The sequence below is a fragment of the Solea solea genome, chromosome 20 (assembly GCF_958295425.1).
Source record: "Solea solea chromosome 20, fSolSol10.1, whole genome shotgun sequence".
Classification (NCBI taxonomy): Eukaryota; Metazoa; Chordata; class Actinopteri; order Pleuronectiformes; family Soleidae; genus Solea; species Solea solea.
In genome coordinates, this window is record NC_081153.1 from 16,743,823 (window position 1) to 16,756,807 (window position 12,985).

The 12,985-nt window shown below is 43.7% G+C and overlaps 1 protein-coding gene across 1 annotated transcript in view; it reads right to left on the reverse strand.

Annotated features, from left to right (window-relative positions):
• efna3a (ephrin-A3a) overlaps nt 1-11,254 on the reverse strand; it is a 68,832-nt gene extending 57,578 nt beyond the window's left edge. Inside the window, exon 1 of the mRNA XM_058619912.1 lies at nt 10,703-11,254. Within this exon, the coding sequence (XP_058475895.1) occupies nt 10,703-10,812 (110 nt within the window). The 5' untranslated portion in view covers nt 10,813-11,254. The remainder of the gene's footprint in view (nt 1-10,702) is intronic.
• Between the last annotated feature and the right edge of the window lie 1,731 nt (nt 11,255-12,985).

A 12,985-nucleotide genomic window follows, 5' to 3' on the forward strand; every position in this document is an offset into this window, starting at 1 on the left:
TCTGCTCCATATAACAAACAAATGTTTCAAACTGAGACATTTGTGTTTGTGGACAAAACAAGACTTTTGAGAACATCACCAATCAACATTTTTCGGACATTTTATGAACCAAACAAGTGCTCGATTAATGGAGAAAATAACTGATCTGCACAGCAGCTGGACATTAACCAACAGCTCCTTCTACCAGATATTGCATTTGAATCTCTCACTACACTTAAAAATACACCATTTTAATTACCTTAATCAGTGTCATTGTGAGCTGAGCAGCAGCAGCTTGTTCTGTTAGCTCACATTAGCACGCCATTTAAAGGGAACACGAAGAGCTGTCTACAATCAGTTTATGCAGTATCTAACTGTCCGATGTGACCTCACTGCAATGTAATGAGTCAAATAAAGGAGCGTACGTCTTAGGTGTTTAGGTTAATGTGGGTATTATGTGTTTGCATGTTCTCCCCGTGTGCATGTGGGTTTTCTTTGGATCTAAATGAACCATAAATGTGAATATGATGAGGTAATGTTTTTTTGGCTCTATATGTTAAGCCCTGCGATGGACTGGCAACCTGTACATGGTGTACCACGCCTTTTGACCTATTAGCTGGGATTGGCTTTGTTGCACCCCCCCCGCGAACCTCAATTCCATTTACATTAAAGCATTTAGTAGACGCCTTTAACCAAAGCCACTTCCTCCACAAAAGAGGAATAAGCTACATAGAAGAAGTCCTGGAAAGAACAGTGGACTCACAGCGGGTGAGAGTGCAGAAGTGGATCCAAGTGCAGAAGGAGATCGTGCAGGGAGGGGGTAAAGGTAAGTGCTGGGACAGAAGATGCTCTTGGAAGAGCTGAGTCTTCAAGAGCTTCTTGAAGACCGAGAGGGACGCCCCTGTTCTGGCAGCACTCGGTAGGTGGAAGGACACACGCCAGCGTCAGACGACAATCCTTCGATGACCGGAGTAGTCGAGCGGGTAACATGAGCCTTTACGAGAGCATTCAAGGAGGTGGGAGCAGACCCATGAAGCACTTTGTAGGCTAGCATCCGTGATTTGAATTTGATGCGGGCGGCTAAGGGTAGCGAGTGGAGCTCAATGAACAGAGGGGTGACATGTGCCCTTTTAGGCTGATTGAAGACCAGATGTGCCGCCGCGCTCTGGGCCATCTGTAGCTGTCTCATAGCACAGGTCGGGAGGCCTGTTAGCAGGGCAGGAGTCGAGGCAGGAGATGACCAAAGCCTGCACTAGGATCTGGGTACACTGTTTACTTCAAGTAAAATACAGTGTCACAGATGAAAGGGGAAGTATAATGTGACACGGTTCCTTTTTCCCTCTATAACAAGAATGTCAAACTCAAATCACCTGAGCGACAATGAGCGTCTCGTCTGGTCAACAGAAAACATTTTAACACAATACTCGCAATAAAGATATTCATGATAAAATTTAACAGAAATTCAAAGTAAAAGTGCTTGTTTTGATATAGAATGAGATATGTTTCACAATGAAAACACATTAAAAAACAAGCTTATATTATATATATATATATATAAAATGTTGAATTTAATACACTTAACGCAATAATTACAACCGAATGTCTTCTTATTGCTGTTATGAAAATGTTGCTAGCAAATGTGTTATATTATATTCTGTCCATATTCCATCGCCTCACTGGCAGCTGTGTCTCAGTCACACACACCGTGTGTTTACAAGGAAGAGGAGGTCGCGGGCCATGTTTTCATTAGGACATGATATTAAGTGGGGGGGGGCGGTGCATGTGCCCCGCGGGCTGCGAGGTTGACGCCTGTGCTCTGCAATTTGATTCTTCAATATTTCATTGTTCTATCGTCTGTGCAATTTATTTATTTTTTAAAAAGGAGTTCATATCTTTAAGATCTCAAATCTGTGAATAGTGAACTGAACTTAGACTGGGATTTATTGAATCCCAAATCAAATCAGAACTGCTTCTATCTATCTATCTATCTAACGGACGACTCACAATTTTATATTTTCCCCAAAAAGTTAAAGCGCAAAAGTCACAATATTGTATTTGCAGAGCACCAGGAAAGTACTGTCATGTTGTGCGATACACAACAACAAGTTACTGTTACATTTCATAATTCTATGTAGCTCCTCGCTGCCTCACCAGGCCGAGGTTTTAATACCTGCAATGTAAAAGTCAAAGATGCACAGCCCTCCAGCATCCGCACCAGAATATAACTCCTTCTTTTCCAGTAGGTAGTTTTCTGTCCAATCCAATTACATCTTAGTTTCAAGCTCTAAAGACTTTGCTATCATATTTGTAATAGCGCAGTTTCGCTTGAAGATGTACTGATTTAAATGTTCACTCTAACAATATGGGGGGGGGGGGGTACATTAAGCCACTGGAGGTGGCAGTCACCGCTGCTGAAGGGTCAAATTACTTTCAGTCATTCTGGATGCACAGAGCTCTTGAAAGAGATTTCAATTTTCTTCAAATATTCTCATTACAGAAAACGATGACTGCCAAAGGGTCTCAGACCTTCATATAATTACATCTTCAATAGGAAAAATCTCAATTATAACATAATACCTAATTATTAAGCCACTCGTATTTGAAATTGCCCTCGCATGAAAGGAAAACTGGAGCCATATCATCCACTAAGCTGTGAGGACAGTTTGCACTCCTCGTAACGCTGCTGTTAAGCACCCAAGAGCATTAGAGGAGAGACCTGTCACGGCTCAGGACCTGTAGGGAATGAACAGAGAACAAGATATGACAGAGCACAAACCTGTGTCCTTACTCGCTGCCTTTTTTTATGAGGGGACACTGATAACTCTGAGGGCGCCTGTTGGTGCAAAATACCACCTCAATTGCCATACCTCAGGAGTGGCCTTCTGCTTCAATAACAAAATGAATTATTTTGTCCAACTGCTGTGGCTGCTTTATCGTTTTACAGGCCTCGTGCGGCAACAAGGCCCGTTTGCCCAATAATCAAACTTCCGCTACTGACTATTCAACTATCAATAGCTTTGATCTTCCTCCTACATGGCAGCCATTTCCATCATAGTAGCAATGTAATTTCCCAGTGGGTAACGGGTGCTGCAATGCAGACTCCCAGTGTAATGTACTGTGTAGCCGCCATTCACAAGTCGGAAAGCCGTCTTTGTAGAAAGCATTTGCATTCAAATCATTAAGTCTGAAATTGGTTCTACCTGTCTGGGATCGGAACTATCTCCTGTGGGTTCCCACTGCCAGTCAAGAGCAGTTTTTATAACCTTGGAGCGCAAGGAATCCAAATGGCTTTTGATGGCATATGAAGGGCCAAACTGTGTTTTTCTTTGGACTCCTCTGATGAAAGCGGCGCTCTCCCTCGCCTGGGGTAACTCTTAGATAAGTCCTGTCGCACCTTCCCATCAGAGCCCATGAACAGGTTATAATAGTCCACCAAACCTGCCAATTCCTCACCATAATGAAGTAGAGCAGGCTTTGGGAATTGGAGCTCCAGAGGGGACATAGAGGACAGTGAAGTCGAAACACCAAGATGGGAGATTTTATTTTGGGATAGAGTTTTAGTCAAAGTTTTCGCTCTTTCCTTTCAGTTCACAACTGTTAACTTCCAGGTTGATAAAGTGCCTCCTCGTGGGGTTTCACCTACATCTCCACTCACCTTTTTTAATTGAGCTCATCACACTGTAGAATTTGATTTGTGTTCATCAAAACAAGAGTCTGGAAGAAACAATTATACCTCTGTGGACTGTGGGTTTGTGTGTATGTGTAGAAAATCCTTTACATATGGCCACATAATCTCTATAAGCACATCCTGAATGTGAATATGCAGAATCTGTGGGCGAGAGGGGACGCCAGCCTTCTGCTTTCCATTTCTAGAGGTACCAATTACACTCAAGCAGTCTTTGACTGAGGGAAAATACATCGGCTTTTTGATATTACCTACATTCACATGCAGATGGCTAATAGAGATTACTCAAAAAAATAAAATTTTCATATCAGATCAAATCAATTTAAATCAAACATACTTCACTGTCCTCACAGGGAAATGTGTCTGGGGCAAAAGTGGTGCAGTTGCTGCAGATTAACAACAGACAGCCAACATAGACACACTACAAAGACTCATGGAATATAAGTGAATAAATAATAATAATAATAATAATAATAAAAAAGATAATCAGCTTAAAAATAAGTAGACTGGATAATAAAAAAAAGAATCTAAAACAAAGCAGATACCGCAATGGAAAATGTGCAAGAGTAAAGTGACAGTGCAGTGAGAACATGACAGGAATTAACCTGCGTCCTTGAGTAGAGTGACACGTGTTGGAATAAAAGTGAGCTGAAGACTGCTGTTTTTTGCATAATGCTTGCTTTATAACATTTGCCTGCAGGTACCAGATTATATTCAGAAAACAGGAGCTACAATCTTGGCCCGAATGTCCACTCTCTACACTGGAGGCTCCAAAATATTTACCATTGGCCGCAGAGCGTAATTGCCAGATGAGAAAGCCGGTGGGTTCAGAGACTGATTGTAATAAAACCCCTGTATATAACACTTGGCATCCGATAAACAAATCTCCACTGACGGGTTGCACAAGATGGAATTTGACTACGTTTTTATTTGATATGCAAATGAGCAGTGAGAAATTTGGCAAAACAAGTGCAGACTGAAGTATGCTCTAATGAAAAGCTCTTAGGTTTATCTTGTGGATTATTTGCAGTTTATGTTCCGTAGACATTTAACTGCATTTTGTTCTTTCGTTTCAATTTTTGTTGATGTTTTGGTTTTTTTTGTTTTTAATCTGTGCACGCTCGTCCTGTTTTTGTAACCTTCGTCCTCTCTAAAGCCGCCTCTGCATCTACACCGGAGCGTTGGTAAATGTAGACTTAGTTAAAGCCTCCATGGTGCATGAACCCAAAGCAGTGACAGACAAGTCTGTAAAATCAATTCTCAAGCTCACTGTTCCAAGGCAATACTCAATCTGAGACTGCTAAGCTGAGCTCCCAACACTTCATGGCAATTTACTGACACTGTGAAATCAAATTAAAAATGCATTTGGAGATTGATCATCTGATGCACCCAGATTGATTGCTGCTCAGACAGCAACACTGTCGTGTTTTTGTTCGGCCAAGGTCCATTCACCTTCCCATACCATATAAAAGTATTGATCTGTGCACCCTCTCCTGGATCCATACGAACCATTAAACATCCTTTCAGTGGTTCTCCGTCCATTTATGCAACTCATAGCAGATTTGAATGAGCTAAAATTGGACACAGCACCACTTAGCAGACCAATGCGCTATGAGACAACACAGCAGATCAACAGCATTAATGAAGCCAGGTGATAAATCAATCAAGTGAACCGTCCATTCAACAACGCTGTACATCAAAACCAATCTTCTCGATTTCAAAGGCAGGGAAAGAATATAAATCAGCAAAAATGGTTATATAATAGTTGCAAAGATACATATTTATTTTACTTTTAAATGACTGTAGATTACACATTCTCTGCAACCAAAAAGAAAAACCCCTTTCAATCTCGTGTGAGGCGCGATGAATATGAAAGAAGGAATTGAATGTGAGTGAATGAGATGCATTTGTATGCAAAATTGCCGAAGCAGCCCAGAGACAAGGCTGCAGGCAGACAGACACGCATGTAATCAGGTAGCAAATCTGCTTGTCTCCTGTACGCTCCGTTAGCATCGGGTGGCCCAGGGCGAAGGGGCAGGTGAGTGACAGTTGCTATTGTCTCTGAGCACTGGTCCACATGAATGACCCAGCCTATGTCCACATTAGCATGGATCAACTCCCAGGAGTATTATCTCCTCAGAAAACAGCAGCTATACCTATAGCACCGGCAAAAATCCATCCTCACTTTCAACCTTTCTGACTTTTCTAACTTTTTCAATATTTCTCTTTCTCCTCCTCAGAGACCGCTTCACACTTTTCCATCATGTTCTCCCTCCGTTAAGCCAAACTCTTCCCTACAGTTACATTTTTCTTCTCTTTCCTGCCATCCACTTTCTAATTTATTCTTCCCAATAACCCTTCTCCATCATTGACTATCTATTTTCTCCATTTCCCAGCAATGACTCCAATAACGGTGACTAAATATCTACAAACTTTTCCCTACAGGACATCTTGGTGCTCCGCAGGAAATCACCTCCAAGTCTCACACAGTCTGCACACACACCCACACGGACTGACCTGGCGGTTAATGAGCCTGTTGAGTAAGACTGCACCTCGACTCAACATTTGTCACCAGGCCTCTGTACCTCGAACTCTCGGAGAAGCTATTTGTCAAGCTGATAATTTATTTTGTAGCACATGATATGGTGTGCCAGGGATTGGCTTTTTTTGTGTGTGTGTGTGTGTGTGGACTAAGTGCCTGACACTTTCTCACATACTGTATAATTCAGGTTCATAACGTGCCATATGGAACATGCAGAACTGTGACTTCATATGAAACAAACGGTTTCGGTTCCTTGATGATTTTCTTACCGCCGCTATAAATCGATTTATGGTTCCGGTGTCCTGTTAAATTACAAGCATTTGTAAAAGACATTCTTTACCTTGTGAAATGAGTGGCAGAGTCGCACTGTTGTTTTGATCATGCGGACATAGGGTGCCCAATTATGGAGATGCAGGCTGCCTAAGCAGCGAGGCCAAACACCTGATGGGAAGAGGTGGCAGGAGCAGGAGAGGCTGCTTGTAGGTAGGCGAGGCTACTGCAGTGCACCGCTGCTCCCGCGTGCTCTCAAGATGTTCCGCATCTCCCCTCTCTAATTGGCAGATGGCCTCAGATGCGAGATGATTTAATGGCCTGCGTGTGTTTTTTCCTGCCTCAGTCAGCCATTAGCAGGGACATCTGTAACGAGTTGGCCAGGCGCACTGCTGAGAGAGGAAGCTGAGAGCAACACTTTCTAATGGGGCAGAGTGTGGTCATGACAGGCTTGGGCGGTAATCAGAGCACCCCGAGCTTTTTCTTTGGGTTATGATAATCAAGATTAACTTCTCTCACATCGTCTGAGGCGGAGAGAAATGCCGTCACCTGAAAAAGAATCAGACGGCACGGCGTCAACGACGCGACAGTCGCCCTTTGGTCTTTCAGTACAACCAGAGCAAGACATTTCTAGGGGAGCGTTATCATAAAAAGGGCCTTTTCATGGCTTTGGCACAAACAGCTTAGCGTCCAACTGATCTCATTTCTTGCAGCTGTGCCATAACCATCTGTGCTAAATGCTGAGCTCAAGGGTAAAACATTGAGGCCCCAACTCCAGTTTGGCCCAAAAGGCCTTTAGTTTCCGGCTCTGTCAATGCAGTCATCTCTTCCTGCTCCCTCCTGAGTTTGTCTCTACGACCAGAGCGGCATGCAGGGACGGAGCTGCTTCATTGACCATGTGCAGGCTTCAGTTTGTGGACATAGAGGTGGCAAAGTGGCCAGAAGCATAAGGCCTTTTAAAGCGAGGTGACCATCAGTATTCTTGCAATAGCCTCTGAGGATTTGTCTGCTACCTGCAAACTGGGTCAAATTTTGCATTATTTTAGAGATTTGTATCTCACTGTGGGGGAAGAAGGGCTTTTGCACACGCAGGCATGTAGACCCACACCTGCACTTTGTCTCACTCCATTTCCCTCCCTCTGTGCCTCTCACTCTATCTGTCTCTCTCCATCTCTCGCTATCTGTCACACACACACACACACACACACACACTATGAAAGTGTTCTGAATTCATTAATATGAGGACATATTTGTCACTGTAACACATGAATGTCAATTTAAAGCCACAAAATGTGCTAACACAGTAATGAATGACAGCACTAAGCTGCGAAATCCATGCTGTGAAAATAATTTCAGCACACACACACACTCATTAAAACTGATAGATAGGACTAATAGTGACATGTGACATTCAAAAACCTGTGCACTTTCACAACACTTCAATGGGACCAAAGTCTCCATTTCTATTATATTCAAGTCACACTGATGGGATTAACTGCAGCCATAAATCTCCAATAGTTTTGGATGCGACTGTGCCACTCACACATTAACATTAATGAGGAAGTGTCACCGTCTCAACTGATTCAGTCAGGTTTATAGCACTTTTATGGCTTTTTGACTCAAGGAAACCTTCAAATATTGGAAGCGTCCCACACTCGCATACATTCAAATGACTCGTAATACATTTTCTAATTATCCACTGTATGTGTGCTCCCAGCTGAGTTCGGGGAAGTGAATGGCAGACCAGGAGCAGATGGAGGGGCCGGCAAATGAGATGCAGAAAAAACAGAGAATTGAGGAGGACAGGCCTGCTGGTGGGGAAACAGTTGGAAAATAAGAAAGGAAGGAAAATAAGCAAGTATGAGATAGAGAGAGGCGATAGGAGAGACCTGCATCTGAGGTGAATACAAATGGACAGAGGAGGAACACAGATAGGGGAGAAGGAGGAGAAGCGGGGGCGACGGAGGAGGTTGAGTGAAGAGAGGAGATAAAAGAATGTGAAAAAGATGGATTCACTGTTGCCTAATGAGGAGACAAAGGCAGTAGAATCCACATTGATCTCTGCCCCACAGAAAGGCGGCTTTCTGTGGGGCAGAGAGGCAGCTTTCTCACAGGTGGAGGTGCAGGAACATAGAAGAGCCTGGGGAAGCTTACCTGAGGTAGGCATCCTCACTGTGTGTGTGTGTGTGTGTGTGTGTGTGTGTGTGTGTCAGCCATACTTATTTATAGTGAGTGTACATGCTCATGCAGATCTATGGGACTCTGAGCTGTGCATATGAATTATGAAGGCTATCTGTGCTGCATAGCAGCAGGTTGGATGACAGAGAGCACACAAGCGAAAGTGGCTAGATGAAAACGATGATGGCCTAAAATGAGTCATTATTGTAAAGCAGTGTATGGACTCAAAGTGAGATAGAAATTAAATATTTATATAGCAACCACTCTGCGCGCAGGCCGGGGAGATGGAACACATCTCGACCTGGAGATGAATCACTCTACTTGCAACTGGTTGAGATGACTTTGTAATTACAAAAGTGATGTCGTAAAGGAACATCATCACACTTTACTACCACGCACGCGCACACACACACACACACACACACGTCACCATGGACGTTACATTAGAACACTTGCAGCAACAGAAGGATAAATCAAGCTTTCATGTCATAAACTTAGTTATGCGACTATGTTACATGACGCAGCACATACTTGAGCTCAGTCTTTAGCAAATCTAGGGTTGGGGAATAATTCAACAACAATAATTATGATAAAATGTCATTTCCTTGTGCTGCAAACACACTTTACCAATGTTTACTGACGGTAGCTCGGTGGCGAGTCGTCTTTCAGCTTCAAGGTTGTGGGTTCGATTCCCGATTCTCTGCTAAACTACATACCAAGACAAGACACTTAACCCCACGTTGCTCCTGACGGCTGTGTGTGTGTGTGAATGGGTGTGAAAGATACGCTGTATGAAAGTGTGAGTGAATGGCAGTGTGAAGCAGCTTTGAGTGGTAGAAAAGCGCCATACAAATACAGACCATTTACCATTTTCTGCCCAAAAAGACGTTTCAAAACCACAGCCCGTGTTTTACCATGACAACCATTCAGGGCACATTCAACGCCACGCTTTTATAATCATGACAAACTGCAGACTCATGGATGGGCTTCTACTGCAATGACAGTGTACGTGTCTGCCCTATACTCTGACACTTCAGTACACTACAGAGGTCGTTTATTTGTAGTTCAAACTTGTGAATTTGCCCTCCATAATAGGACTGATTCTAAAGGCCTCTATGTAAGGGCTGGACAAGGAATCACGATTGTAATCAAGATTCCAACATGGCCAAAATACCAGTTTAGATTGAACATTGTCCTGATCTATACACGTCAGATTCAGTCGCATCATAATGAAAATGAGAATAATGGAGTAAAAATTTCACACGCTCACAATTTCAGCCAAAATAATCACAATTAGACATGTTTTCAAAATCGTTATATGTGCATGTGCACCATCAGCCACAACATGAATAACTGGTCAAAACTGGCGACCGGTCGTAATGCTGTGGCTCATCATCTGGTCAGTTTTCATCATCATCCATATCTTTATGGCTTGAAATGAGCAGATGTGTCTCAACAATAAAAGCAGTTACAGATCACACCTGTGTGGCTGATCAGTGAAAGGAACCTATTCATGTTACAAAAGAGAAAAAAGGCTCAAAGACCTCAAAAGCACTTGAGTTTGTTACACCAGTAAAATATTGAAGTTAGTGAAAGATAAGCTGATAAGAGAAGAACTGAAATGAAAACTGGCTCCTTCTAGTGGTCAGTAGAGTTTCTCTGGGGGGGGGTTCTTACCTGGAGGTGGAGGAGGGGTTTGTCTAAATGACTGCGAAACAAAGACATTTTAAGATTTAAGATAAAAACATGACACTAATGCATGAAATCCGTTTGATTATCTCACGCCTCATCTTCACACTATGGATAGAAACTGTCTTGCTTTGTCTAATTGTGCCATCACATGTACGTGTGTGTCTTTCACTCATTCACTGGACTTCATTCAGTACAAAAATAATAAATAAAGAGAGAAGCACGTCGCTGCAGAGACTGACCGCTGTCTTGGAAAACAAGTTATCAGCACAGGTGCGCAATATCAAGTTGATTTGCGGTGGACAGAGAGAAAGCAGCGCTATCGCTGCAGAAAAACAAAACCCCCCACAAACACTCACAGTATGTTGGAGCTGTTCCAGTACACCGCATGCCGGTTGCTGGCTCTCGACAGGTGCAAGTTTGTAAGCGCCAGCGTGGTGAGGCTGAGAAAAAACGTTGCGAGAGCCATAATCCCCCTCCGGTGCGCGTCCAGTCCCGGTTCCCCTCTCTGCGCTCTGCGTCCCGGCTCTTTCTGTCCCACACGCGCGTCGTTCACAACATCCCAGCGGCCAAAGACGCCGTTTCAACTTCCCGGTTACCTTAACGACGGGTTGAACCAGGGTGACAGCAGCGTGGTTACGTGTTCTTCAACTCAAAAGCCATCGCGACGAGACCCATTCGAGTTTGTGCACTTGTGCCAAATCTATGCGTACTTTCAAGTCTCTCCCTTTGTTGGACAAGTCTGCAACAGAAGCCAGGCTGCGAGGAGGAGGAGGAGGAGAAGATAAGACCAGGCGGGCTACTACATTCACAACTGACAGCTGCGCCTTTTGTCTTCTTTGCACTGCTTTAGAATCTCATCCAAGGCGCTGCGTCTCCGTATGAAGGTGTGTGTCTGGGCCGCTCCTCTCATCATCATCATCTTCATCCCCACCATCACCAACAGCAGCAGCAGGAGGAGCAGGAGCAGGAGCGGGGTCCACACACAACCACCACACCACAAACCCGCCCTCTGATGGCAGAGATGCGCTCACATGTCCATCTCCTCAGCTGCCCCGCCCCCTCAAAACATGCTCAGTTTAAAGGACTCAGGGTGTGTGTGTGTGTGTGTGTGTGTGTTCCTGTCTGGGGAGGAAAATATAAGCTCTTAATTAAAAGAGCAGAGAATGTTGCAATGATGTTTTGAATGCACGTGTAGGATCGGTTTTAAGACACAGTTTAAACACAATGAAGCACAACATTGACTTTTATAAACCATTACATGTGCTAGGAACAAATATAGCACAATAATATCTACAAATGGGTTTTTTGTACTTTGACTAAAAGACTGAAATCCTCTCCAGCGCCGTGTGCACTGAGTAACATCACACATTTAATCATTATCACATCATTACGAGGACACTTTTCGAAATGTCTGCCAACAGCCATGAAACCCTGGAAACTGAGGTGACAAATTAAAGGGCAAACTGCCATGATGGTGGGACTGGACCAGTTTACTCAGCCAATATGTCCACATTTAGGCTCAATATATGGGTTTTAGGTACTTAGTGGGTAAAGGCTTGAAGTGGGCAAATTTGGGCCACGCGGTTGGTGAAGTGGTTAGCGCTCTTGCATTCGCAGCAAGAAGACCCAGGTTCACGATCCAGTTGGAACAAGGGCCTTTCTGCATGGAGGTATCATGTTCTCCCCGAGTGTGTGTGGGTTTCCTCCAGGTTCTCCGGTTTCCTCCCACAGTCCAAAAACATGTAATTTGGGGATGAGGTAAATTGGACACTCTAAATTGAACATGGATGAGAGAGTGGATGGTTGTTTGTCTCTATGTGGTCCTGTGATGGACTGGGGAACTGTCCAGGGTGTACCCCGCCTTTCACCCTATGTCAGCTGAGAGCCCCCTGCAACCCTCATGTGGAGGATGGATGGGCCACCATGGAAACCACAGGCAGATCTGCTTGGGACCCGAATGGCGCCCACATGGACACGCTGGCTGACTACACATTTGTGTAATATCGGTTATCATGTTATCCCAATGTGTGCATGTTTGCTCATTGTACTCTGGATTCTCACCCATGTTGTGAATTGTCCGTTTTGTTGTGTTGTTTTTGTTGTTTTAGTCATGAGCTGCCAGGCACAACAGATGTAACGCAGCCTTTTCGGCTAATTCTGGCATATTTACGTTGATATGCTCATCAGTATGCGTTGTCCCTTTTGAATAAATACATTTCCAAAGTGCAATCTGTATCGTATCATATTCAAGGTGTAATGTAAGCAGCATTATACACATGGTATTTGATATTCTGCGCCCAGCATTATGTCAATGCAGCGCTCCCCTTGGTTTTCAGCTGAGTTGTAATATTAGAACTGTGAAGGCCATCACATATGATTCACCTCATTTTTTTTTTTACTCATTAAATGTTCACTGATGCCTCATCCCTCGTGTCAGCAGCAAACGCATGTGCATTTATTATATTTCTCCACTTACTGACATTACTCCTCTTATTTGTCCCCACTGTTTCTGTTTCTGAAACTGGTGCCACGTTGATAACTGAAACACGCCGTACAAAAGTACTGCAGCTGTGTTATTTCTAATGTTGCCTGCTTTTTAAATGAATAGTTAAATCTTTAGGGTCTTTGGAAGGAGTTTT